The 26066-nt window shown below is 43.1% G+C and overlaps 1 protein-coding gene and 1 pseudogene across 1 annotated transcript; one reads left to right on the forward strand and one right to left on the reverse strand.

The window, feature by feature from the left end:
• Positions 1-4437: 4437 nt before the first annotated feature.
• LOC136549311 (mitogen-activated protein kinase kinase kinase 1-like) lies at positions 4438-7199 on the reverse strand (annotated as a pseudogene).
• A 668-nt stretch (positions 7200-7867) lies between these two features.
• LOC136550778 (4-coumarate--CoA ligase-like 5) lies at positions 7868-9824 on the forward strand. The gene is made up of 6 exons (XM_066542371.1): positions 7868-8308; positions 8447-8655; positions 8823-8973; positions 9098-9165; positions 9316-9418; positions 9553-9824. The coding sequence occupies exons 1-6, from the start codon at positions 7958-7960 to the stop codon at positions 9676-9678; spliced, it is 1008 nt and encodes a 335-aa protein (XP_066398468.1). The 5' UTR covers positions 7868-7957; the 3' UTR covers positions 9679-9824.
• The last annotated feature ends 16242 nt before the right edge of the window (positions 9825-26066 follow it).

Below are 26066 nucleotides of genomic sequence, written 5' to 3' on the forward strand. Positions count from 1 at the left end.
CAACGTCTTCAACCGCAAAGGCCCCTCCGTTTTCTTCCTCTACACCTACAAGGCTTCCTGCCCCGCCTACGTCTTCGTCCTCCAAGGCCCCGCTGCTGATTTCTTCCACCAAGCCTACAAGGTAGATCCCCTGCTGCCGCTATTCATTTTTTTCTCGATCACGCAAAAGGCCGCTCTCTATCTCTCCATGCTGTTCAGTTCATTCATCGGTGCTATCCTGTATGTTCCAGGGAGCAGGGGTACAGAGGAGTGGGGATAGGCATCGCGCTGCGCTCGACTCACCTTGCAACACGTAGATTCACTACTCTTCCGGCCCGGCTTCCACCACTTTCTGAACTAAGGTAATCTAAGAATAGTTAGGCTATTGCCATAAGAAATCTATTTTAGTTCGGCTCAATGAGCCAACAACGTGGAAAGTCGCTGATATAAGTAGATATAGTAATTTGTAACTAAACTTGACATCAACCGTCAAAACTGCTTTTTTGGTAGGCCATAATATCATTGAGTGGTTTAAAGGATTTCTGTGCCTAATCCTTCAGTGTATGTTTGTGCACATAAAAAATTAAAAGGGATATTGCACAGGAAAAAAATGCTGAATGTGCCCATAAATCTAAGCTTAGTTATCCTTTCTTTTTCTATTTCATGCATAAGAATGGTAAGGCCTTATCTAAACCCGGTAAGATCTTACTCATAAGATGTACTTATAAAGTACATAGGCTCGGATCATCATGAGACACAAATAAACAAAAATGCATCAATATGGTCCTTGGAAAATTCTGACAGCAATGATAAGGACATTTAGAATACCTAGGATTCTAAAGGAAATTGTTTTAGGCTTTTAGATATGACAACATGGAACACGTAATGTACTTAAATCCGTCAGCAACATTTTTTCCTTGGCAATAGCAACATATGTAGCATTCTTTTTTCCCCGTAGGTTTACTGTTTTCCGATTTGCTACTGCAGTTATGATCAAGTAGACAGTTGGCCCGAGGTTTGGGTTCCCATTCTTGAGTACTTAAAGCTTCACCATGATCCATTCCCCGATGCTCCTTTAGATGGCTCCTATACCAACCAACTCTCAACTGATCATTTCAGACAGATGCCTCAGTTCATCTAGCTTTGGTCTTTTACTCTTAAGTTGTTCTATTACATCGCAAATTGCATTCAAACACAACTCATAACATTCTATAACACATTTGCCCCTCATAGTATAGCTATCTATGCTGACATTTCTCATCCTCTAATCACCTCCTTCTCATGACCGGCTAAAAACAAAGCCTATTTTATGAAGTCTATTTAGATTCAGTGATCTACTGATCTTCAAATCTACTTTGGGTTGTTTGGAAACTACTTCCTATATAACAAGTGTTGCTACGAGGTGATTATTAGTAATCGTTGCTTGTTGTTGGTGATTTATCCCCAAATAGAGAGAGCGAGGAGAACATTAGAGAAAGTAAGAAAGAGAGCAAATGGCCACAAGTCAACCTCTAAACCCTAGTGCTCTATTTATAGGAAGGGGAGATTGTTGCCCCAATGGATTGTGAATTACAAGCAAGTCCTTATATGTTCCTAATATTCCTGACGCTTAGAAATACACCATGGACCTATCATTTAGAACTCTTTTGTATACAAAGGGCGAGAATATCCATCATCTATTTGGTTTTAGTTGGACAATGAGATCTAACAGCTACTTCTACTAGAAGAGGCCCAACTACAACACTCCAATTTTCATTGCCAGAGTTTCATGTTGAAGTTGTTAATGAGCGACGCCTGATCCTAGGAGCCACCAGACATGGGTGACCATGGTGTCGGTGGCTGCTACAGCCCTGGTGAAGACTCCATGGATAGGGCCAGCATAGGGACCCCTCCCCCGTATGTGAAGCCTAGGGGCGCCGTCGGGTAGTAGGGCCTTGGGTAGGGCACGACGTGGAGCGTCGGCTGGGGTGGTCATACAACGAGGACAGGGGGCAGCGTCTGGCCAGGGAGACCAGTGTAGCTATGAGGCTAGGGCTGCACCATGCTAGACCATGGGTTGGCGTGGGGCGGCACGGGGCTAGTCTACGTGTTGGGGTACGGGGCGCCACCAGGGCGGGGACCACGAAGGCCATCGCTGGTCTTGCCACTCACGTCCATGACGGCGAGTGTTGCGCTGGCCAAAGGTAGCGCCAAAACCGGCAGGGGCCGGTTGCATCGGGCACGGCGACGGCTACGGTGGTGCCGCAACAAACGCTGGTGGTGCTACCGGAGGGTCATCGTCTGTGGTGTCAACAACGTCGATCTCCTCGAGGAGCAACAGCGTGCGCACCGCGTCGAATATGGGGAACGACCGCTACATCTTCAAGTTAGACACCATGTGTCGAAATTTGCCATTGAGGCCACGAAGGAGGGTGAGGACCAGTTGTTGATCGTCGGTCGGATCACCAAGGTCGGCGAGGGAGGCGGCCATCGTCTCTAGGTGGCAACAATATTCTGTGATGGAGAGGACGCCCTGTTTGAGGGTGCGAACTCGGCCTCTAGCAGCAGGGCACGGAACTCGCACTACCTGAGGAATTCATCCTCGAGGTAGAGCCACACGGTCTTGCCGGTAGCGTTATAATTTGTCATGCAGGTTGTGCACTACAAGAGAATCCACCATGTTTTTTCTTGTGGATTCCATACCACAAAATGCAGCAGGTAAGATTCTACGGAAGGACTTGGCCAAGCTAGCATTGCGGCGTATTAGCTCCAAGCTATAGTATGTAGTTGCATTGTATGTGATGCCATTTTTTGTTGGATAAGTAGGTAGATCAGTTGCAACGTGATGTCAGGGTGTCACGCCCTCGCCATGACTGTATAAAAGTTCTAGCAGATATCACGTTTGTAATCAGTTTAAGACATTGAGAGTAATTGAGTAAGTGTGAATTTTAAATTATATGCATTGTTTAAATATCTATAGATTGAGATTATATCAGATACTACGTACTCTGATGAATTTGTACCCTGGAGTATTATTATTCGTAGCCACTCCAAACGTGTCTCCAATAACCAATATGATCATAATTTTATTTTAGTAGTGGAACTGCAAACATCAAAAATTAAATTCAAATATTTGACACATCCACCAATATTCGTTCAGTTTCGAAAGGATAGGGGCAAAACAACACTGATAACAAATTTAGGAAAGAAAGAGAAAGATGATATGGAGATGAATGCATAACAGTCCAATAGGAATTGCAGAGTTTAAGTTCTTCATTCAGTTCAGGATGGGTACTTTTCCCACCAGCGTCTTGAACTCCTCTGAAATGCTAAAAGATAATTTTAATTAGCAAGCGCATAGTAGGCAACTAAACAGTGGAACTCTAAACAGAAAAAAGTTAAATTCAAATATCTGCCATATTAGTCCATTGATCAGATTGGAACCAAATTTGACAGATCTCTTGATTAGAGAAAATCTACCAGTACATCAAGAACTTCAAGAAAATAGAAACAAGTGGCATTCTCTGCAGCAGGCCAGCAGTAAATCAAGAACCCCAAGAACAGAAAATAGAAGCAATCAGCATTCTCTGCAGATAGATGTCGATCCTAAGCTTTTCATTCCACTGCACCCAAAAGCATAGTTTCTAGAAAAGCTGGAAGTGGCTGGGCATTCCAGATATATATTTTCCAACCGTGAGCAGAAGCCTGCGAACTTGGCCATCATAGATTGGCAATCGGACGTAACATTTTTTTTTATTATTCACCTGTTCGCTGATGCTAAAATTTGACTTATGCTGATACTTGTACTAAAATGGTGTGAGAAAAAAATACTATTCTGTAACTAAAAAAATAGTTTTGAATAGGCTCGAACGAACGTGTCATTATTTTTCGCTACGGAAAAAGTCTACTTAACCCCCCACCTTTCATACTGGGTCTACTTCCCCCAGCTATGAAACCGTCTGTTTTACCCCCTTCAACTTTCTAAAACCGTCTATTTTATCCCCTGGGCGGTTTTCAGCGGCGGTTTGCTATAGTAACCGCATGTCTGCTACAGTAGCGGTGGGTTGCTGCAGTAATGGTGGTTTTAATTTCCTTTTTTTATTTTCGGTGAATTTTTGAAAAATCATAGTAAATCATAGAAAAATCATAAAATAAAAAATCTAATTTTATTAGACTCCACATGAGTAGATCTACACAGTGAATATATAATACGGTATGCTTTAGTACAATTTTTTTTGGGGCTCTTGCGTTTGTACCCTTGTTTTGTATCGAAATTGTGATTTTGCCCCTATTTTTTTGACTTTGTGAATTTACTCCTACTGTGCCATTCACGAAGCACCAGTTTGCCCCTGCTCTGTCATCCACCCCTAACGGTGTTAAACTTTGTACAATAGGACATGAATGCCCATGCGATTTTGCCCCTGATTGTTATGCCTAATTGTGATTTTACCCTGAATTGGAATTAGACTTTTTTATTATATGCTGGCAATTAATTAAATTTGGTCAAACATATTTAGCACAACTGGCAATTATTTGAACTCAGATTTAATATTGATAAATATTCAAAATTTTGGGACCAAAAGGTTCATAATGATGACAGATGTAACGCCATAAGAAATATTTCGATATAATCTTTTATGTGGGACAAAAAATCTTCAATGTATAAGAATGCATGTAGAACATCGGTTAACAAACTGTATAAGTAGATGCATGCACTGATAACCTTCATACAGTACATGTTTTTTCAGCAAAAGTAACCGCCATACAAGTTGGTTCATGTAACACTACAAGCACTAAAACTACACCATGTATTTACTAACCAAGCTGGAAAAGAGAATGACATGAATCAGCTGTTGCTGGTGCATCCTTCGTAAAGAAAGGAGCCGGGCTGGAACACTCTCTGGAGCCTCTGGCTGTGCTCGTCCGAGTGGAAAGAGAAATCCAACGCGTCTGGGCTCTCCTTGGATGGCCGAACCACATGCCGCTGAGGAATGTCCGAGTGGAAAGAGAAATCCATCCGCCGATCAGAGCCCCTCAAGGGAAAACTACAACATTGATCTACTCAAAGGAAAATCACAGCATACTACTTCAGTGATCCAATACTCAAAGGAGTTATTTTTCCACTGTCTCCATGCCATGCTATCGTCCACCCACCACATTGATATCCAATATCGTCAGCATGTGTTCCTTCTGATCCTTGCCATTTTTCAGAAGTACCTGCCCAAGCTGAAAGATACACTGCTTCGCATTGCTCCCTTGATCAAATAAGTTTACTTCTTTGACAGCAAAGAAGACACCCTCACTGATAATATGACACAGAAGCAGAAAAGCATGTAAGAGACTGGGCTCAGGCTTGCAACAGGAAAAAACTAGAGCAGGCTATAAATAGTGAAGGCAACCATCCCTATTGCATATTGGGAGAAAAAAAAGGACAAATGCTGAATTGCTTCATCCAGGACAATAAATTCATGTACGTTGTTCGCAGAGCTGAATATCCAAGTTATCATGACCAAAGAACACATAATCAAGTAAAAAATCCTTAACCTCAGTTCTAAATTGAAATAAAATCAAGCTTCTAAGAAGAACAGAAAAAATCGAGTGATTATCAAATTATTCTCTGCTGACCCAGAAGTCAAGAGTGCAACATTTTGGCTCACTAATATGTCATGGTCCCACGTACGATTGAGGAAATGGTTCATCGAATTGCATGTGACAATGATTTTAGTTGAGATCTTTGCCTATTACTTAGGATCATGTTGGTTTAGTTGTAGAAGATTATATCATGTAACTAATTCAATTGTTACTACTAGTAGGCTGTGCTTAGTGTCTAACATTTAGAAACAGACCTAGTAGGCTCTAATCAGCAATAGAATCAGTTCTGTGAAACCCAGATTAATCGAGGCTTCTAGCTGTACCTTATACTGCCCTATGGAGTATGGACAGGCGTAGCATGTTAGATTGATTATTCCAAGCAACTAAACAGCACGGAAGAGCAACTGAATTTTATCTTTAGAGCACTTACTCGCTGATGCCCTCATAGACTGTCCCAAACGAGCCACTACCCAGGAGCACCCCTCGGCTCCAGGACCGGATCCTCCTCCTAAACCTCCCGTTCGGTGAGATATAGAACATGGATTCTGTGGTGGTGCTTGAGGTCTCGTCATCGTTGGTCGTTGATAGCAAAGAAGTACCAGTGAAGCCCTCGGACGACTCCTCCAGCCCAAGATCGTCCAACATTAACAATACCGCCCCATCCTCATCGACATCCTTCTCCACTGCATCCCGGTGTCCAAAACGACGGCCAGATCTGCTCGCGGGGGCGTCCTCTTTCTCATCCGGCGCGAACGACCGCAAGATATCCCACGTGGATCCGACGCCGCAGACAGCTGGCGGCGCCATCGAAGGCGGCGGCTTGAGCACCGGCGGCGGGCGCACGCCCTTGATTCCTCCCTCCCCAGCTGCCCTCCTCGCATCCGGAAAGATGGACTCGGGCGGCGGATCTTGGCGCGCCGGCCGCTCCGGAGCTTCGATTGGGCCGTCCCTTCCCGTTGCGGCTCGTAGCTCCGGGTCGGCGTCCGCAGCCTGGGCGGGCTCCTCGGCACCCACCTAACAGAGCGGTGAGTCCCGCTGAGAGGAGTCGTGGTTGGGGCGTGCGGAGGAGGGGGAGCTCGAAGCGGAGGTGGAGGAGCGAATGGCCTTGTGCGCCTCCCAGTCAGCCAGCGGGATGGCGAAGTCGTCGGGCCCAGAGAGGCCGAGGCTTTCGCACAGGAAGCGGAGGTCCCCGCCCCGTCGCCGCTGCCGCCGATGCGGAAGCTGTTGATGAGGTCGAGGGAGCAGGCGACGGAGGCGGCGAGCGAGGTCGGCCCGGACCTCGGCGCGGAGGCGGGCTGCGGGGACGGCGGGTACTGGCAGTAGTTGAGGGCGTTGTAGCCGATGTTCTTGGACGCGTTGCGGCGGTCGAGCCGGCGGAGGAGGCGCCTGGAGGAGCCGAAGCCGCTGCCGCCAGACGGCGACGGCGCGGGGTCCTGCGCGGCGTGGGGCGGGCCCATCGGCGGCGGCCTCAGCTCATGGGCGCCCTGGAAGACGCGGGGGAGAGGACCGCGCCGAAAGCGAGAGCTCGGTTTGGGATGATGAGATAAGATAAGGGGCACTATGGTCATTTGGCCTTTGTTTTTCAGATTTAGAATTTTTTTAATTCATTTAATCCATGTCTATCTGACGGACGTCAGAAGCAGGGGCAAACGGACCGTTCAGTTTAAAATAACAGGGGTAAAAACACAAAGTTGAAAAAGGAAGGGTAAAATCACAATTAGCTTATTGGACAGGGGTAAGAACACCATTTTCCCTTTTTTTATAGCTTTAGATTAATTGAAAAATTCAATTTTGTCTGTAATTAATTGGAATTTATCTATAACTAAGCTATACATAGTCCAATGAGTACGAAATTTTTACTATAGTTCAAGCATACAATAATTAGCGTACCATAAAAATTTCACCACAATTGGACCATAGAAGCTGCATCTATGAATTATTCCAATTAATCTAATGCTACAGTAAAAATTTTATACTAAAGCATACCGTATTATATATTCACTATGTAGATCTACTTATGTGGAGTCCAACAAAATTAGATTTTTTATTTTATGATTTTTCTATGATTTACTGTGATTTTTTTCAAAGAATCACCGAAAATAAAAAAAGAAATTTAAACACCATTACTGTAGCAGACCTGCTATTACTGTAGCAAAGCCGCCTCTGAAAACCGCCCATGGGTAAAATAGACGGTTTTAGAAAGTTTATGGGTAAAATAGATGATTTTATAGTTGGGGTGAAGTAGATGACGTATGAAAAGTGGAGGCTAAGTAGACTTTTTCGTTTTCGCTACCGCGGCCGGTGGCCAGTTGCCTTCCGAGCCGTGCAGGTCTCTTGACTTGATTCAGCAGCGTCAGTGTCCAGCCGCCACCCCGCGCACCAACCGCCCCGGCGAAGCACAGCACCCATGCCGCCGTCTCCGTCCGACCCCGACATCGACCCGCGCAGCGGCTACTGCGCGGCCACGAGGACGTTCCACAGCCTGCGTTCGCCGGCGCCGCTACCTCCGCCGGACCTCCCGCTCTCCTTCCCGGCCTTCGCGCTGTCCTTCCTCCCCGACCCGCTGCCCCCGTCGTCCCGCTCAGCGCTCGTCGACGCTGGCACCGGGGCGGCCGTCCCGTTCCCGGGGTTCCTGTCCAGGACCCGCGTCCGCCTCGCCGCGGGCGACGTCGCCTTCGTCCTCGCGCCCGCGGGCGTCCACGTCCCCGTGCTCTACTACGCGCTCATGGCCGTCGGCGCCGTCGTAAGCCTTGCCCAGGTTCGTTTCACTGCTGCCAGTTCATGTTTTTCGATTCTTGTTCAGAGATTATCGTTACTGGTTCGTACAAATTAAATCACTTGCAAGCAATCTGATGCCCGCCCAAGTGGTCAGCTAGAATTATACTAATTGTTACAGTATCTGCAATTGGCAAAAGGGGTATGGTCTTACGGAGACTACATCCGGTTTCTGCCGTGCTGTTGGAGACGAAGAAAGCGCGCGAATTGGATCCGTGGGCCGTCTTTTATGGGGCGCCCAAGCGAGGATTGTTCATCCAGAAACAGGGGCTGCCCTGCCGCCTGGTGTGCCAGGGTAGCTTTGGGTCCGAGGCCCTTTTGTAATGAAAGGTAGAAGGTCCATTCATAACCATGCATTGAGCTATATATGATTCAGTATCAGTGTTCTAGTTTTGCTAGTGTATATCATGATGATGCCTGTTCTTGCTTGATTATTTCGTCATCACCTTGACATTAAACTGAAACTTCTGTGACACTTTTTCGCATTTGGGCACTAGCGTAGGTTACCTTGGCGAGAAGGATTCTACATCCGAGATCTTGGACAATGAAGGATGGTTGAGGACAGGAGATGTTTGTTATACTGACCAAGACGGGTTCATTTACATTGTGGACAGGCTGAAAGAGTTAATTAAGTACAAAGGCTACCAGGTATCTGCCCAGTGTTTAAGATTTTCTAATCAGTTATAATCCCATGGCCTAGCAGAGCATCTGTTACAGACTTTCAGTGTGAGCTTGCCTTCTCTCCTGATGGAATCTGTTTCATTTCATTCAGGTGCCTCCTGCAGAGCTCGAAAACCTGCTTCAGACACACCCCGATATCGATGAAGCCGCAGTTGTCCCGTAAGTATATACTGTACATACATGCACCTAAAAAACCATGAGAAATCAGCTCTGGAACAAGTAACTAATGGAACATTTTCCTTCAAAAGAAAAAGACACTAGCTAATGGAACACTCGATCTATGCTAACTAACTAATCTTCATAACACAGATACCCTGACGACGAGGCTGGAGAGTTGCCGGTAGCATTCATCGTGAGACGCCCAGGAAGTCGCTTGCACGAATCACACATCAAAGAGTTCGTCGCCAAACAGGTTTGCCGCTGGCTCAGCACAACAGTTTTGCAGCCACTGATGTCATCTTTTCGAAGAGAGAAGAGGGAGCTTTGTTGAGTTGCTTCAACTCTAAGCTTGGGCCTAAAGCCGTGTTGTCACTCGTCATCATGCAGGTTGTGCACTACAAGCGGATCTACCATGTCTTTCTTGTGGATTCCATACCGAAAAATGCGACAGGTAAGATTCTACGGAAGGACCTGGCCAAGCTAGCATTGTGGCGTATCAGCTCCAAGCTATAGTATGTACGAAGCGTTTGGTTCACAGATTGTAAAGTAAATGCATTACACGGAGAGACAACAGATACCCTTTACTGTTGTTTGTTTAATCTGCCCGGATTCCATTGCGATGTAACTGACCTCTTCAAATTCAATCCCGCCCCTTCCCAGCTGTAATCGGATCCCTTTCCTGTTGAATGGTCGGATTACATTTACGTTTGCGTAATCAACGCTCCAAACAAACAAATCCGTAGTTGCATTGTACGTGATGTCATTTTTTGTTGGATAAGTAGGTAGATCAGTTGCAATGTGATTGTCAGTCTGTCACGCCCTCACCATGACTGTATAAAAGTACTAGCACATATCACATTTGTAATCAGTTTAAGACATTGATAGTGATTGAGCAATCCGTCCAGCGTTTCAGAGTCAGTCCACTTCCTTCTGAACGGCTCGACGGTGGACGGGAAAGGCAAAGGCCCGTGTTGGATCCCGACGAACTGTGTTCCTACACCAGCTGCTGCGAGGATGGACAGATGGGAGCCACCGCCGGAGGGCTGGTTGAAACTGAGTGGCGATTAGGGACAGCAGGGGAGAGGTTGTGCTGACAGCTTGGCGGGTCTTTGTTTCGATGTGCGTCTGCAGATGAAGCAGAAGCCCAAGCATGCACCAAAGGGCTTAGGCTGGCCTCCTAGTGGTGCCCGTGCCCGGGTCCGATTGTGGCGGAGTCAGATAGCGCCAGGATCTTGACTGCTATGGAGACCGACGGCATGGATCATTTTGGAAGCCAAGGAATATCTGCAGATGCTGCTGGAGTGGAAACTCCATAAGGTAAAGAGAGAGCGCAACAAGGTGGCTCACGAGCTAGATGATTTAACTAGGCGAAATATCCATACTCCTATGTGGTTGAGGCAGGCACCTGCGTGTGTAACTGACCTCTTAATAGCTGATCGTAATGTTTCGACCAGTATAATAAAGCTCTCTTTACCTCCGCAGAAAAGTGTGAATTTTAAATTATATGCATTGTTTAAATATCTATAGACTGAGATTATATCAATATCATATACTCTGTGATGATTTTGTACCCTGGGAGTATTATTCATAGCCACTGCAAACGTATCTCCAATCCGATCATAATTTTATTTGAAAAAAAGAAAAAGATCATGATGAGACCCCACATGGAAACAGCCGAATCTATCTTCCGCGGGTCTCTCTCTCACACAGTGTATACTCCGTACCTATGTCTCATCCCTGCCTGCCTGTGCCCTCTCTTCACTATACAATATTCACTTTGCATGTAAATGCAGGACCCACGAGCCGGGATGAGCACGACTGAACGAGTGCGCTCCATCAGCACGACCCAGGTGCGCTGCGCACCTTAACCGCCGGCCCCTAGCACGCCCCACCTGGCGGCCCCCAGCTCGTCGCACCTCATCTCCGGCACTCGGCCGTGTCGTATGACTCTCCACCTCTAAAGTATGAAACACTTGAATGTAACATATGTCTAAAGTAGATAAAACATGTAGAACATATACTTAAAACATGTATGCGCAATATATGCAACATCCAGATAAAACACTTGCAACTTGCAACATGAAAACACTTATTGCAACATAAGACTAAAACGACTGAAATATTCCGAACATACTCTTGCGACATATATGTGTGAAACATATGCAACATCCAGATCGAAACGCTTGCAACATATGTCTGAAACAGACGAAACATTTCTAACAAACGCTTGCAACATGCCTTTGAAACACTTGTAACATACCTCTGAAACACTTGCAATATATGCAACATCCTGACCTACTTTGCAACATTCATATGAAATGCTTGCAACATACCTATGAAATATCTGAAACACTTAAAACATACTACCTCTATCCCTAAATGTCTATCGTTTTCGTTTTCCGAGAAACAACTTTGACTAAATATATATTAAAAATATTAATATTTATGATACATAATTAGTATCATTGGATAGATATTTGAATCTAGTTTTTTAATAAATTTATTTGAAGATAGAAATGTTGCACGGATTTTCTATAAATCGAGTCAAAGTTATCGGCACGCAAATCGTGGCGACAAACATTCAGGGACAGGGGAGTACATTTGTAACATAGGGAAAGGGGACCGGGGCCGGTCGATACTGGCCTCGGGGTGGGAGCCGATGGCGAGTGGTGGCGTGCGAGCATCACCAGCCCAACACACACGGGAGGGAGCGGCCCGACCAGCGTGCGATGGGCAGGAGAGAGGAGCGAGCGGCGTAGGCTGGGCACGCGCGACGGCAGCACCAGCACCAGCTGAGGCGGGCGCGCTGTAGAAGACCGTGACGGAGCGGAGGCGCGGTGGAGTGTGACGAAGACGGGTAGCCGCGCTTTGGCGTGGTGGAGAGGAAGGATGGCGGCTGGCCGGGCGTGGTGGAGCACGCCGCGGCAGTGCAGGCGCAGCGGCTCGACCGCGATGCAGCACGCCGCGACGGTGCAGGGGGTGTGATGGAATGAGTGCGGGTGCTGCGGAAAAGCCTAAGGACCGCATTGGGCCATTCGGCCGGTGTCTCAGCCGGCAGCGTCGGACGGATTCCTATCCACCAGCCAGCCTTTGCAAAATGGAACCAAAGGCTTATATTAACTTGTTGACCCAATTCATAGTTGAAAAGCCCAATGGGCCCGGCCCAATCATCATATATTAGGCACAGCCCACAGTGCCATAGCTGACAGCTGCCTCCATAATAAATGTACGATAAAAATTAGTCCAAATAGGACACCGGAGAATGTGCATTTAATTAATGGAATCATCAGAGAAAAAAGAGTGTATATACATGTAGTTCTAGCATCCTTGATGCAGTTGACCTCTCCGAGTTGGTGGAGGCATTCTCATCCTCTGTTTTTATTAATCAATAAATAAAGTCGTGAATGCTTCATCATCTTTTCTGTAGAATGCATCAGTCCATTGTTATTACAAAACAATGTAGAAAATGCTACCAGACTCACCAACAACAATTACGATCTGTAGGATACAAGAGCTTATTACTTCTAGTTAGCTAAAAATTAGCCATAGTATATCCAAACAGGGGGGTTTAGTGCCTTCAACTAGTTGTTAGCCAACCTTAACTAATGTAAGCTAATTTTTAGTCCAATTATTAACTCGTCCTATCTCATCCAAACAGACCCTTAGTATAGCACCATACAAATGATATATAGTTCAAAACCATATTCGATAGATCAAATCTAGAAAACATTCATCCATGTGGGAAGCAAAAAAATGCATGCCTCTTGACTGTGTGGCCTGCAAATATCATCCACTCGTTTTGCTCTTCACTTGTTTGCAACAGCACCCATAACTGTGTCTAAAAAACATTGAATATGGTAGAAACCATAATGATCTTGACATTAAGAGGAAGGATTTGTACTTATGACATTGGCAGAAAATAAGTTTGAGTCCTGCATGCAGCTGAAACAACTGGTGTGGGCCTCTGACGATCCTGATGATGTATATGTACATATTATCGATGGCAATGCATGCATGTGCAAGTCCAAAGGACGACGAGCGAGAACCCCTATTTGGGGCAAGCGTGCAGTGGCATGCATATGAAGCCTGCCGTAAACGGGGCAGTAGTACCGCCGCAGTACGTACAAATTAATCAAATAATATCTGTCTCGCCAACTGCGTAATTTGGACACAAAGGACGAATAATACAGTCTCATCGGTATATATATGTCACGGCACTGCAAAATTTAATTTTGACAGAGACGAGAACTACAAGGGTATGAGTTTCTTTGGATCACCTGGACTCACTGATCGATTGTCGTTGATCCAACTAAAATTTAGACGATTAAAGTTTATATTTCGTTAGCTGTTTGGATACATGAACTATATACTAGTTGAGTTGACGTGGAGTAAAGTTTAATCCACATTTTGTTAGTGTATCTATTTGAATAGCTTAGAATTAGGCCTTGTTCTCTAAGGGCTCCTCCGGAGAAGTCAGAGCGGATAGAAGTCCTGCCAAATAGAGCCTTAACTTAGGTAATTAAAGTCTAGTCCAGTGATCCAAACAGTATAGACCTAAAACTACCCTAATAAGATTTTGCTTGGTAGGGCTCCTCCTCAGAGGAGCCATAGTTTCTTCAAAACGCATCTGGCTCCTATTTTTTCACCGAAAACGGCTCTAAATAGCTTCTCCTATTAAATCATTTGATAAGGCTCTTCCACATAGGCCAGAGCCAGAGCCAGAGCCAGAGCCAGAGCCAGACCTAAGAAACGGTTTTAAATGTATATGCTAGGTACGCAGGGCGACACAGTAACATTGCATGTACAATGAAAATTGTGAAAATTTTGTCTATGCGCGTGCATGCATGCAGGCTATGCAGCAGGTGCTGTTTGTCCATCAATTTTTTTTACTGCTCTGCCACTGTGCAGTGTTTATGTGTAAGCACGTACAGTACGTGAGCTCCATCGATCTCTCTTTAATGCACGGTGCGGGTACAGTACTACATGTATGCATGTGTATATATACGTATACGTACTTCCCACGTATAGGATGGATACGTATGTGTGTACGTATATGCAGCTTGTTCGTTTGGTCGTAAACGATCGTAGATTATAAGCCAGAACAATATTTTTCTCTCACACCAAACCGGCCAGCAGTAATAATCCACGATCAGATTAGTAGCTAGCACTGCAGTGCAGTGCGTGCATGCGCCATTACTAGTACTAGTACTCAACTCCTCGTCTCCTGTATTATACAGTGATGAGGTGCATGTACCTACATGATGCATATATACCACTGCTACTACCACTGTCTGCACAGGCAGTCTAATGCTGTCGTTCACTGGAAATACATATTTCACGTACGTGTACGTATGCTTGGGTTTGTGCATACTGATATATACTGGATGCTGCCATCCGGCCCATGCATCTATCTGTTTGTCTGTACGTACGTGATCGTCGGTGTACTGAGATCGATCTATGTGTATCTATATATATGACATGACATATCCTGCAATTGGCATGCATACACGACACGATCGAGATGGATCCGCATCGCATCTGCCGTACACGTACGCTCCAACAGGAAATGCAGAGCCGTACGATCAAAATGGGTTAGCTTATATCCTAAATAAAGCATTGTTTACTGTACCTAAAAAAGAGAGAGAACCGATACTAGCACAGAAATAATATTTATAATAGGTGTCGTTTTTTTAAAGGCGATTTACTCATTAGCAAATTGGCTCGAACAAGCTTTTATTTTTTATAGGATTCTATCTTTTGTTTAGATAACCGGCTCTAAAAATCGTTTTTGACCATATGTAAAAAAAAATAGTACCTTTTTATTACAGTAGGGATGAACTTACTGAAATAAACAAAAGGTTAATGCTTTTGTTACATCTAGTTTTTTTTATATAGATTTTTTGTCTAGGTCACGCGTGGGCCCAACCTATCCAACCTCGTACTGAGGTGGTGTTTGGTTTTTTAGTTGCTCCTAAAATTAATGTCACATCGAATGTTTAGATACTAATAAAGAGTATTAAATATAGATTAATTATAAAATCAATTACATAGATGGAGGCTAATTTGCGAGACGATTTTTTAAGCTTAATTAATCTATCATTAGCACATGTTTACTGTAGCATCACGTTGTCAAATCATGGACTAATTAGGCTTAAAAGATTCGTCTCGTAAATTAGTCGCAAGTTGTGTAATTAGTTTCGTAATTAGTCTATATTTAATACTTTATGCATATGTTCAAATATTCGATGTGACAGGAATTTTAGGCGCCCCTTTAAAAACCAAACACCCACTGAGTCCAGCCCAGATGAAAGCCGAGTCTCGCAATCTCGCATCCCTTGGTTCCGTGCCGCAACCCCGTACGTTACATTGAAGGAGACGACGGCGGCCCCTTCCCGAGCAGCGGCAACCGGCGTCCGCGCCAACAGCGGGACCTCCTCCTCCGATCTCGTTTCATCGTGTGCTGTTTCTTTGGTTGGTGATATAAATTGCCCATATCATTTGGTCGTTTCATACGCACTAAAGATGTAAGACACTTACATTTGATAGCTTCAACATACAAAATTTGGTACTGAAGATTAATGCAATTAGAACAAGGCATATGGGCCTCAATTAGTGCTAGTTTAAGTGTTAGCTTAGGTTACACATGTTTACACCCCCCTTGTTTTTTAGTTCTTGCACACATCAAGAGTGGTGCTTCTTGTACATATTGTGATTTGTGAGACCTTTCACTCGCTCTCATGTAGTGAGCATCGGATCTTGTATGAGGAAAGAGAGGACCTTTATGATGGACAAAAAGCTCTATCGAGTAGAGAGATGAGTAGAGATGGCATGGACCGTTCTAGCAAAGGCAAGGTGGAGACCCACTTGTATGTGGTAGTGCCTCCTCGGCTATCCACAGAGTCACCTAGATGGAAGGTTGGCCCTTGAGACAGACTAGAATGAGGATAGTAGAAAATATGAGCTTTTTCATATCTTGATAAAAAGTATGAGCTTCCTGATATCTTGGCAAAAAGTTGAGATAGTGGAATTTGTGTTCTCTATCCCCTTTATATTTTGTATTACATTCTTGCACTTTACTTTTCGCGTTTACCATTTCTAGATTTGTCAGGTGTAGCTGATAGGATTTGATCTTGGGTGCAAAACCTTTTTTTTAAATGAACTCAATAGAAGAGTTGCCGATTATTTTTTTTAAAAAGATCAACGTATAGTAGATCGGGTAACCCAACAAAGCAACAAGGACTTTATGTGTGGTAGTAAAGATAGTGGTACATAGAAAATCATATTGCACATTTGTATAGACATTATTTAGGTTTTCATGAGTGCAAATAAAGTTATCTATAGTTTTAGGGTCTGCTTGGTGCGGCTCCCGCACCGAAGTGGAGCCGCACCAGATGATGTCGCGCGAAAGAGTGTTTTTTCTCTCTTGTGCGTGAAGCCAGAGCTGTTTCGGTGCACGGGTCCGTCTTTAAAGCTCCGACTCTGGCAACAATAAAGTAGCCGGAACATATCCGCACCAAACATGCCCTTAAGGGCAGTCCCAATGAAAGAAACCAGTAGTTTCTATAACATAGGATACCGCACTAAAAAAGTACTACTTTTCAACCCATGGTTTCTATGAGTAATAATTATTTTCTCTTTCTCTCTCCCAACTCTATCTTCTTCCTCCAATGGGAGTGCGACACGAGCTCCCTAAAAACTGGTGGTTTCTTCCCAATGGCGATTTCATGGTTTCTTGGTGCATTGGGTCAAGAGTAGACATGATTTCTTCATGAAGAAACCATTTCTATGATTTTTGCTCTCTTTCTTCATTAATTACGTTGCCATGTCAACGTTTTGCCTACGTGGCAAGTCATTTAATGAGGATAGAAACCATCATCAATGCATTATTGGGACTGCCCTAAGATGCTGGCTCACGTCACCATGTATATTTCGATACAAGTTGCGTGACGCCACATGGATATCAATGTATTTTGAGTAGTGCTGCACCAGTGCCGTCACATCCATCAACGTCGTCGCCCATGGATCTGTCAGTATCAGTATACCCATGTTTAGTTTTAACCCAAAATCCTAAAAAGTGCTACAGTAGCCATCACATCGAATGTTTGCGGCCCATGCATAGAGCATTAAATGTAGACGAAAAAAAAAAACTAATTGTACAGTTTGGTAGGAAATTGCGAGACGAACGTTTTGAGCCTAATTAGCCCATGTTTGAACACTAATTGCCAAATAAAAACAAAAGTGCTACAGTAGCCCCAAATTTCAACTTCCTGAAACTAAACGCGCGAGAACGTGATGGATGCATGGTGGTATCTGCTGACGATAACTAATATCTCCAACTTGCAGGAAGCTGCATAGCAGATTGACATATGTAGTGGAGAGGAGCAGCTTCATATCGGTAGATAACTAATATATACTTTGATGATTTGTGAAACTAAGCTGAAATTTGAATGCTACAAATCATACTTCATTTCCCAAATTTTACGCAAACATTGTTACTAGTACCTTGTTAACAGTATAATAGAAAATAAACGAAATACCATATTACAACCTATCACGCACGCACGTACGTAGCAGTTGCCTCAGCTCCACACATGGAACAAAGTTACTATGGGGCTGGGCCAGCTGAAAGAAACGTGATGCCAAATGGACACGTACATGTCAGATAGAGAAAGATCAACTGTGATAGGTAATTAGTTGGGAAAGCCAGAGGTAAAAAAGAATCTTACTTTTCATTTTCGTGTATGCGCTTGCACTCCCACATCAGATACAAGCTTCCCAAGCCTGCTTTCTCTCTCCTCTCCTCCAATCGCAGAGCTTACTTAATTCCACAGGCAGCTACAACCCACCACACTCACATCTCTCGAAAAGATTAAACAGAAAAAAGAAGATGCAATAAAAGTGTGTCGGTGTCAAAGAGTGCTGTTAGTTAAAAACCAAATATTTTGTATGCTTTATTTGTTTGTTACTCCTGGATTTTTCATGGGGCAATGGGTAATTTTCTTTTGAGAAGATCAGGAGAGGATTTTATTCTCAATTATTTATATATTAAAAAGGGACAAAAGTAGCATACGCACAATCAAGTGACAAAAATAAGAAATGAAAAAAAATCAGAAAAATTACACAGGTCTCTAGCCACGAGACAGTCTCTGGGATGTATGTCTCCTTTACATGATGGCACTACCGGAAACCGGCACTTTGCCGAGTGCCGGAAGCTTTGCCGAGTGTATTTTATCGGGCACTCGGTAAAGACGGCTTTTCCGAGTGTTTTTTTCGGCACTCGGCAAAGATGGCTTTACCGAGTGTTTTTTTGGCACTCGGTAAAGATGTATTTTGCCGAGTGCCATTTGTCGGCACTCGGCAAAATGCGTCTTTGCCGAGTGCCTTTTTTTGGCACTCGGCAAAGATGTATTTTGTCGAGTGTCATTTTTTGGCACTCGGCAAAATACGTCTTTGCCGAGTGCCTTTTTTTTTTTGGCACTCGGCAAAATACGTCTTTGCCGAGTGCCTTTTTTTGGCACTCGGCAAAATGCGTCTTTGTCGAGTGCATTTTTTTTACACTCGGCAAAGAGGCATTTTGCTGTGTGCATTTTTTCTTGTCCTCGGCAAATTATTTTTTCAAAGCAATTTTTGAGGCCCGAAATGAATTCAAATGAAAAACTTTTTAACTACAAAGTTGCGTAACTTCTCAAGATCTACAAAGTTTATTTTGGTCATTTCTTCATTTGACAAAACGACAATAACATTGTTCATAAAATCTACATCTCTCTCATATGTCTCATATTAGTTTCATGAAAGTAGAAGAGGGATATATATAAGATTTGTGAATAATGTTATTACCACTATGTCGGATGAACAAATGACCAAAATAAACTTTGTAGATCTTAAGAAGTTATGAAATTTTGTAGTTGGCAACATTTTGATTTGAAATCATCTTGTCATGCAAAAACGGCGTTTGAATTTGAAAATTTTAAAATTTGAATTTTTCAAAAGACATCGGATGGAAAAACTTCCTAAACGAAAATTGTAGATCTCCAAAAGTTATGAAACTATGTAGTTGACAACTTTTTTATTTGAAATCATCTTATCATGCAAAACTACGTTTGAATCTCTCAAATTTAAAATTCGAATTTTTCAAACGACCTCGGATGGAAAAACTTTCTAAATGAAAATTGTAGATCTCGAAAAGTTATGAAACTTTATAGTTGACCACTTTTTGATTTGAATTCGTTTAGGGCCTCAAACAAGCAATTTACTCTCGGTTTAGTATAATATATGAGGATAGATAACGGAATTTAGACACAAGTGACAGTGTAGTGCAGTGGTAGAGCAGCAGACACGCGAGGGAGAGGTCGTGAGTTCGAATCCCACCGGTCGCGTTAGCCGCGAATTTTGCGCAAGAAATGCAGCGACTTCGATGGCCGGTGGCGCTGGACGGACGGGCGCTGGCCGGTGGCGGCCTTCCCCGAAAAAAAAATTTGCTATTATTTTTGGGTTTTTTTCGCATTTTCATTTTGCCGAGTGTAAATCTTTGCCGAGTGCTTTTTCCGGCACTCGGCAAGTGCCCGACAAAAAGCACTCGGCAAAGGCTTCTTTGCCAAGTGCCCTTTACCGAGTGCGGCACTCGGCAAAGCCTTTGCCGAGTGTATTTCGAGCTTTGCCGAGTGCCGCAGACATTCGGCAAAGTGCCGGTTTCCAGTAGTGTGGATAACCATTACAAAGGATTCTTTGACGGAAGCTTTGAATGCATCCACACACTTGGTTGCTTATCTCTGAAGATGAGATTATTTCGCTCTATCCAAATATTCCAAGACATCAAAGATTTCACTTAGGCAGTGGGTAATTTGGCCCTTAAAGATTTCAAAGGAAATTAAAGTCGCTTTGTTTAGATAGCTAACTTATCTGACCCCCTGCTTTTAGTTTGAACCAAATATATATGCATGCTACAAACTAAATTTGAATTATGTATTCATGGAAAGACATATTTTCCCTTAAGTCCAATTTAATCCATCACATATGTGAGTTTTTGACCTAAGTAATGGCATAACTCCTTTGTCCACTAAGAGGAAGGACAAAAAGGGGGTTTTCTGCCCTCGTGAAACCAAAAAAAGCTTGTTACTTTTTTGGAGTGCTGGTTGACGATTGTTCTTTAGAGGTGGCCCACACAATCATGTACTCCCTCTATTCTAAATTATAGTTTATTTGAATTTGTCTTCAAGTTAAACTGAGTTTAAATTTGACCAAGTTTATTGAAAAATATATTAACATATACAAATTCAAAATAAATGCACTATCAAAAACATATTCCATTGATGATTCAAAACACTATTTTGATGTTATAAATATGTTAGTGTATTTTCTGTAAACACTACTAAAACAATTTTAGGAGACAATTACTTTTTTATTCAGAGGCGGATCTTTTATCCAATTGTCTCTGTAAACGATTTTAGGAGATAAAGATTTTAGAAGACGCTCAAAGAATATGTCCGCCTCTCAAAAAGATTTTCATTGGTGGGCCTCTTCCAATAGCCAGCCTAGCCAACCACTAAGCAAACCCTAGGTCCTTTAAGCATCACCCATAATAGCCCCTCTCACAGGTGCTCCCTCTCTTCATGGTCTCTCTCTCCCACCCTCGGTCTCTAAACCTCAACGACAGTGCTGGCCCATGGGTGGGCAAAGGGGAGGGGAGGGGGGGGGGGGGGGTTGGCAGCAACATTGTCGGTGCTAGGACTAGGTCCAACACTGGGCAGTGCCTCACCATCCTCTGACCTCACGTGTTGTGAAGATGAAGATGAGGCCGAGATCCGTTGCGGGTGGTAGGCAACTGGGATCCATGTTGGCCGGATCCGCTCGTGTGCCCTAGAAATGAAGACGAGTCCGAGATCCATGGGTCTGTCCTAGCTGGATCAGCTCACGATTCCGGGAGATAAATTAATTGATGACGAGGGGGGTCCACTGCGGCTAGGATCCATTCTACGGTGGCCGGATCCATGGCGGTCGGGAGGTGGATAGATCCATGGAGGTGTAGTGTAGCCCTCCACCTTTAATGGAAAACCTAGGCAATTTGCCTGGCTCCGAAAACCTCGTTTGTGCTACATGCAGCAATGGCAAATTTTACATACCTAACCTAAAATTGCAATGTGCGGCATGATGAACAAGCTGCTACGGCACCTATAATGGAAACATACATGAATGCATATAATCGATCGAGGTACAAATGCACGACAGCAAAATTACTGACACGGCCGGCCGGCCTTGTACTTTGGATTCCTAACGGGCGCGGCGCATGCATGCATGTTATTAGTAGGCCATGAATCTGCTCATGCCGTACGCGTGCTGGACGGACGACAACACACGAGATCGTATTCGTATATATGGAGCTGCCAAATCCTACGTACGTGCAGGTGCATGCATATGCCATTTGATTGCAACAGCACAGCACACGTACAAAATATTTAACTCGTGTACGTACTCTCTACGTGTACCAAGTTACAAACCTATGCATGAATGCATATATGCATGCATGCTGGCTAGATCCGTACATATGCACGTACGTCATGGTGCATGATGGCGTATATAGTTTGTATCATGCAATACTACTCTTTATTACAACGCTAGCTAGCTCTTTATTACTAGTACTATTAGCTTAATTTGGCGCATATAATCATCTGTATGTACTTGGTTGTGGATAATTGAGACATTTATAACCAATTCGTATGTTATGTTTGAATGGCCTCCTTCAATCAAATTCAACCGTGCTATGCATATATATACTCTAGATCTCTTCATTTCAAAACATATGTTATTTTAGTTTTGTTCTATTAAGTCAAACTTTTTTCTAACAAATTTTTCAGAATAGTTGCCCATGTTTATATACAGAGAAATGACCTACTTATTAGCTTAATTAATAATTTACGCTCGCCCCTTCAAGACAACTATTGTTTGATAAACTTTGCAAATTTGGTCCCCTGAAATAAAATTAATGTGCACGGCTTTTGCACATATATATGTAATACTAGCGTGGGTGCCCACGCTTCGCGTGGGAAGGAGGAAGGAAAAAAGGGGGGAAAAAGATGGAACGGGTGTGCACTGTTCCATAAAGGACGCATACTGTTTTTGTATCGGTGTGTACTGTTCTGTATTGGGTTGGTACTGTTCTTTGTCGGGTTTGGTACTGTTTCCGTATTGGGTTGAGCAACGTTCATCGCGGATCCGAGCACTGTTCATCGCGGTCCCTGGGTGCCGGCACTGCTGATCTACAGCGATCTGGGTCTCGTGGAGCAGTGGATGAACAGTAATCGCAGTGGCCTGAGTCTTGCGGAGGAGCAGATGAGCAGTAAAAGTTCTTGTATAGATATAGATAGCTAGCCAGCAAACATATAGCTAGGACATGGACTAGCAGCCGTGTGGGCTAGCTTGTTCATACTCGCTCCGTCCTAAAATATTTGTCGCTTTCGCTTCTCGAGAAATAACTTTGATAAAATATATATTACAAAATATTAATATTTATGGTATATAATTAGTATCATTGAAAAGATCTTTAAATCTAGTTTTTTAATAAATTTATTTAGAGATACAAATGTTGTACGTATTTTCTATAAATCGAGTTAAACTTGTGGCACAAAAACCGAAAACGACAAATAATATACGACAGAGCGAGTATGCTGCATATGCCGCTGCAAGCACACGTACTGGTACAATTAATGCTTGCTTGGCAATATATACTATTCTTATTTGTATATAGTACTGTACTTTATATATGCTCTTACATGCATATATATATATTAAGCTCAGGACATGCCTGGCGTTGTGTCGCATATATATCGCCTTCTTGCTACTTAATCTACCGCATGCCTCTGGTCAAAATTACTTGTCACAATTGACTTTATATATTACTCGTGCATGTCTTTGACCAATAATATCTTCTAGCATCCTTTCTTAAAATCCTTAAAATTTTAGGATTCTACAAGTATTTTTTTTAGATAATGAAACGAAGTTCCAGCCTCTACGACACTTCGAAGAGATGTACATAGCTAATTCATTATTACATCCAGGAGCACTCAAGCTCAGCTCTTTCAAAAGAGAGGATAAACAGAAGACAAAACACAAGTTTCGCATTGTGTATTTCCAAATAAACTCGATAATTTAAAAGTTATTAGTGTTTGTAGTTTTTTTTTTTGGGATTGATCAGATCTTATATGAAAAGGACGTGTGCTTGTGGCCGGATGGAGAAGTATTATTTTTACCTCATGGCACGCCATTAGATTAAGGGTAAAATTTTATTACTCAAATACAAAATACAGGGATGGAGCAAAACGAGACCCATTAAAAGTTCTCCAAATTAGACTGGAAAGTACAATTTCTAGAATGTACTAAAGATTAATTCGCAAGAGAAAAAGCAAGAGCTTATCTTGAAATGCAGAAGGAAAACTAAATACTTCCTCAGTCATGTTAACATGACTCACATTATGAAGGATGGATCAGAACGCCATTAGATTAAATGTTTTACTCTGAAATGCAAAAGGAAAACTAAATGCTTTCTTGGGTCATGATATATATATATATATATATATATATATATATATATATATATATATATATATATATATATATATATATATATATATATATATATATATAACAAATCCAGATTAGCGGGTGCTCATTTGGAGCGAACGATTTTTCTGTTGCGACACGTACGGACATGCATGTCTCTTCCACTAATTGCTTTCACTTTCACATTACAGGACCCATGGTAGCTATAGATGGCAACATTATCTTCCTGTGTCTCCATCCATCGTTCCTTGATGGCTTGATATATATTTTTTTAGAATAAGAGGTTTCCCCTGCTTTATTGAAGTAAAGCAAGTCACAGTTTAAGTGCCAGAATCATTGCGCAGCGCGCACAGAAGCCTCACGGCTAAAAGACAGCAGCAAAGCTGAAGATAAATTGCATTGATCCATAATCGCAGCGCTCGATGCCTCCAAAAGCTGAGCAGTTGATAGAGCCAACCCTGATGCATCCGATGTCCATATGATTCGCGGCGCCAAGTTTGCTTCCAACTCCACCGCTTGAACGATTTGCTCCATCTTCTCCTGGACGTCCAACTTGAACATGGCCATCCAACCTCGTAGCATTCTTCCAACCATCATCAGTACCTTCTTCTTTAGTCCACTCCAAACTGTTCCCTGAAAGCACATCGAGTTTCGTAATTTCCATAAAACCTAGAGTATTTCCTTATTTTTTTCTCCATTTCTCTCACTCTGCGCCCGGAGCGATTTGTTCGTGGTCGTGATCATGGATGATATACCTCCATTCAATTTTCTCACTTCTTTTTCCTTCCATTTTTTTCTTTCTTCTCTCTATCGTCCTTTGCATTTTATCTTCTATATACTATGAATAATCTTCTAGGTTGAGAAATTTGTCCGGAGCATTTCATAAAAAAAAATTGTTCGGAGCAAATTACGTAGAAAAAATGTGCTGGATAAGTTGTGTTTAATTTTTTCAAAAAATGTTAAGCAACAAAACATATGTGTATAAGTTATTCATAAAATAGTTATGTGAAGTTCTGCTATAAAAGTTATGTTGAGAAATTGTTATGAATAAATTTGTCCACTGATAGTTACAATAAAAGTTGGGGTTCAAAAGTTACATAAAGAAATTTGTATGATAAGTTATCTATAAACTAATATAAAGCATATTAAAAATGTTATGATTAGAAGTTGTGGAAATAAATTATGTCCCGGAAAAACATTATGCACGAAAGTTGTGAGTATAACTTTGGTTTGTCATTTTTCAAAGAATAAAAAGCTATGAAAACATTTTTTTAGAAAAAATTCACAGAATTATCTTATCTTTTCGCTGGATTCTAGTATAGTAAACGCTCGTTGATTAGCAAGGGATCATACAGCTAGCAAAACTGAAGTAAAACTAGCCAAATTTGTAGTGTCCTAATGGGTTAGGATATCATGGCCAAACTAAAAGGAATTACAATGCACATTGCTGCTACATCAGTGGACTCTTCCTTTCTTATATTATTACTACCACTAGTCAGTAAGAGTAACGGCACTGCTAGCGCCCGAACGGACGCCCGCGTCCGAACGCCCGGGCTTGCTGGCTATACGCCCGCGCCAGCGCCTGCTACACGCACAGGCAGGGGACCACCCGCGCCGCTCCCCCCCCCCCCCACCCGCTTGTTGCTTCCCGCACCCCTCCCCTCCCCTCCTCGATACTCCAAGCGCTTCCCTGCTACGCCGCTCCCCTCCACGTTTGCTGCGCCTGCGCTGCTCCCCTGCTTCCCACGCACACGCGGGGACAGCCTGCGCCCCTACCGCCATCTCCCTCCGCTTCCCCCGCCCACCGTCGAGCAGCGCTCCATCCCTCCACTCTCCACACGCATGCACAACGCCCCATTAACTGCAGTAGGAGGTTGTGGCAGGCGAGGCACACTACAATATGTGGAGCATCCCGATCTACTTAAACATCCAGATGAAACACTTGCAACATATGTCCGAAAACAACTGAAACACTTATAACATACGTTTGAAACACTTGCAACATACGTCTGAAACACTTGAAACACGTGTGTAGCAATTGCGAAACATATGCGACATCCAGATAAAACAATTGCAACATATGTATCAAACACCTGAAACACTTGAAACAAACGCTTGCAACATGCATGTTATGCAGCATCTAGATCTACTTATGCAACATTCAAATGAAACACTTGAAACATACGTCTCAGACACCTAAAACACTCGAAACACACGCTTGCAATATGCGTATATTGCCATTGCAATATATGCAATATCCCAGATCTATTTTAGCAACATACAGATGAAACACTTGAAACATTTATGTAAAACGTCTGAAACACTAAAAACATGGCGTTGCTGGCAGC

The sequence above is a fragment of the Miscanthus floridulus genome, chromosome 4 (genome assembly GCF_019320115.1).
Source record: "Miscanthus floridulus cultivar M001 chromosome 4, ASM1932011v1, whole genome shotgun sequence".
In the NCBI taxonomy this organism is placed as follows: Eukaryota; Viridiplantae; Streptophyta; class Magnoliopsida; order Poales; family Poaceae; genus Miscanthus; species Miscanthus floridulus.

Excerpts from the sequence above, each read along its gene's own strand:
- LOC136550778 (XM_066542371.1), top strand. The coding sequence starts at position 7,958 with ATGCCGCCGTCTCCGTCCGACCCCGACATCGACCCGCGCAGCGGCTAC. Across the intron at positions 8,974-9,097 it reads TTAAGTACAAAGGCTACCAG|GTGCCTCCTGCAGAGCTCGA; the intron begins GTATCTGCCCAG and ends CATTTCATTCAG. Across the intron at positions 9,166-9,315 it reads GATGAAGCCGCAGTTGTCCC|ATACCCTGACGACGAGGCTG; the intron begins GTAAGTATATAC and ends TTCATAACACAG.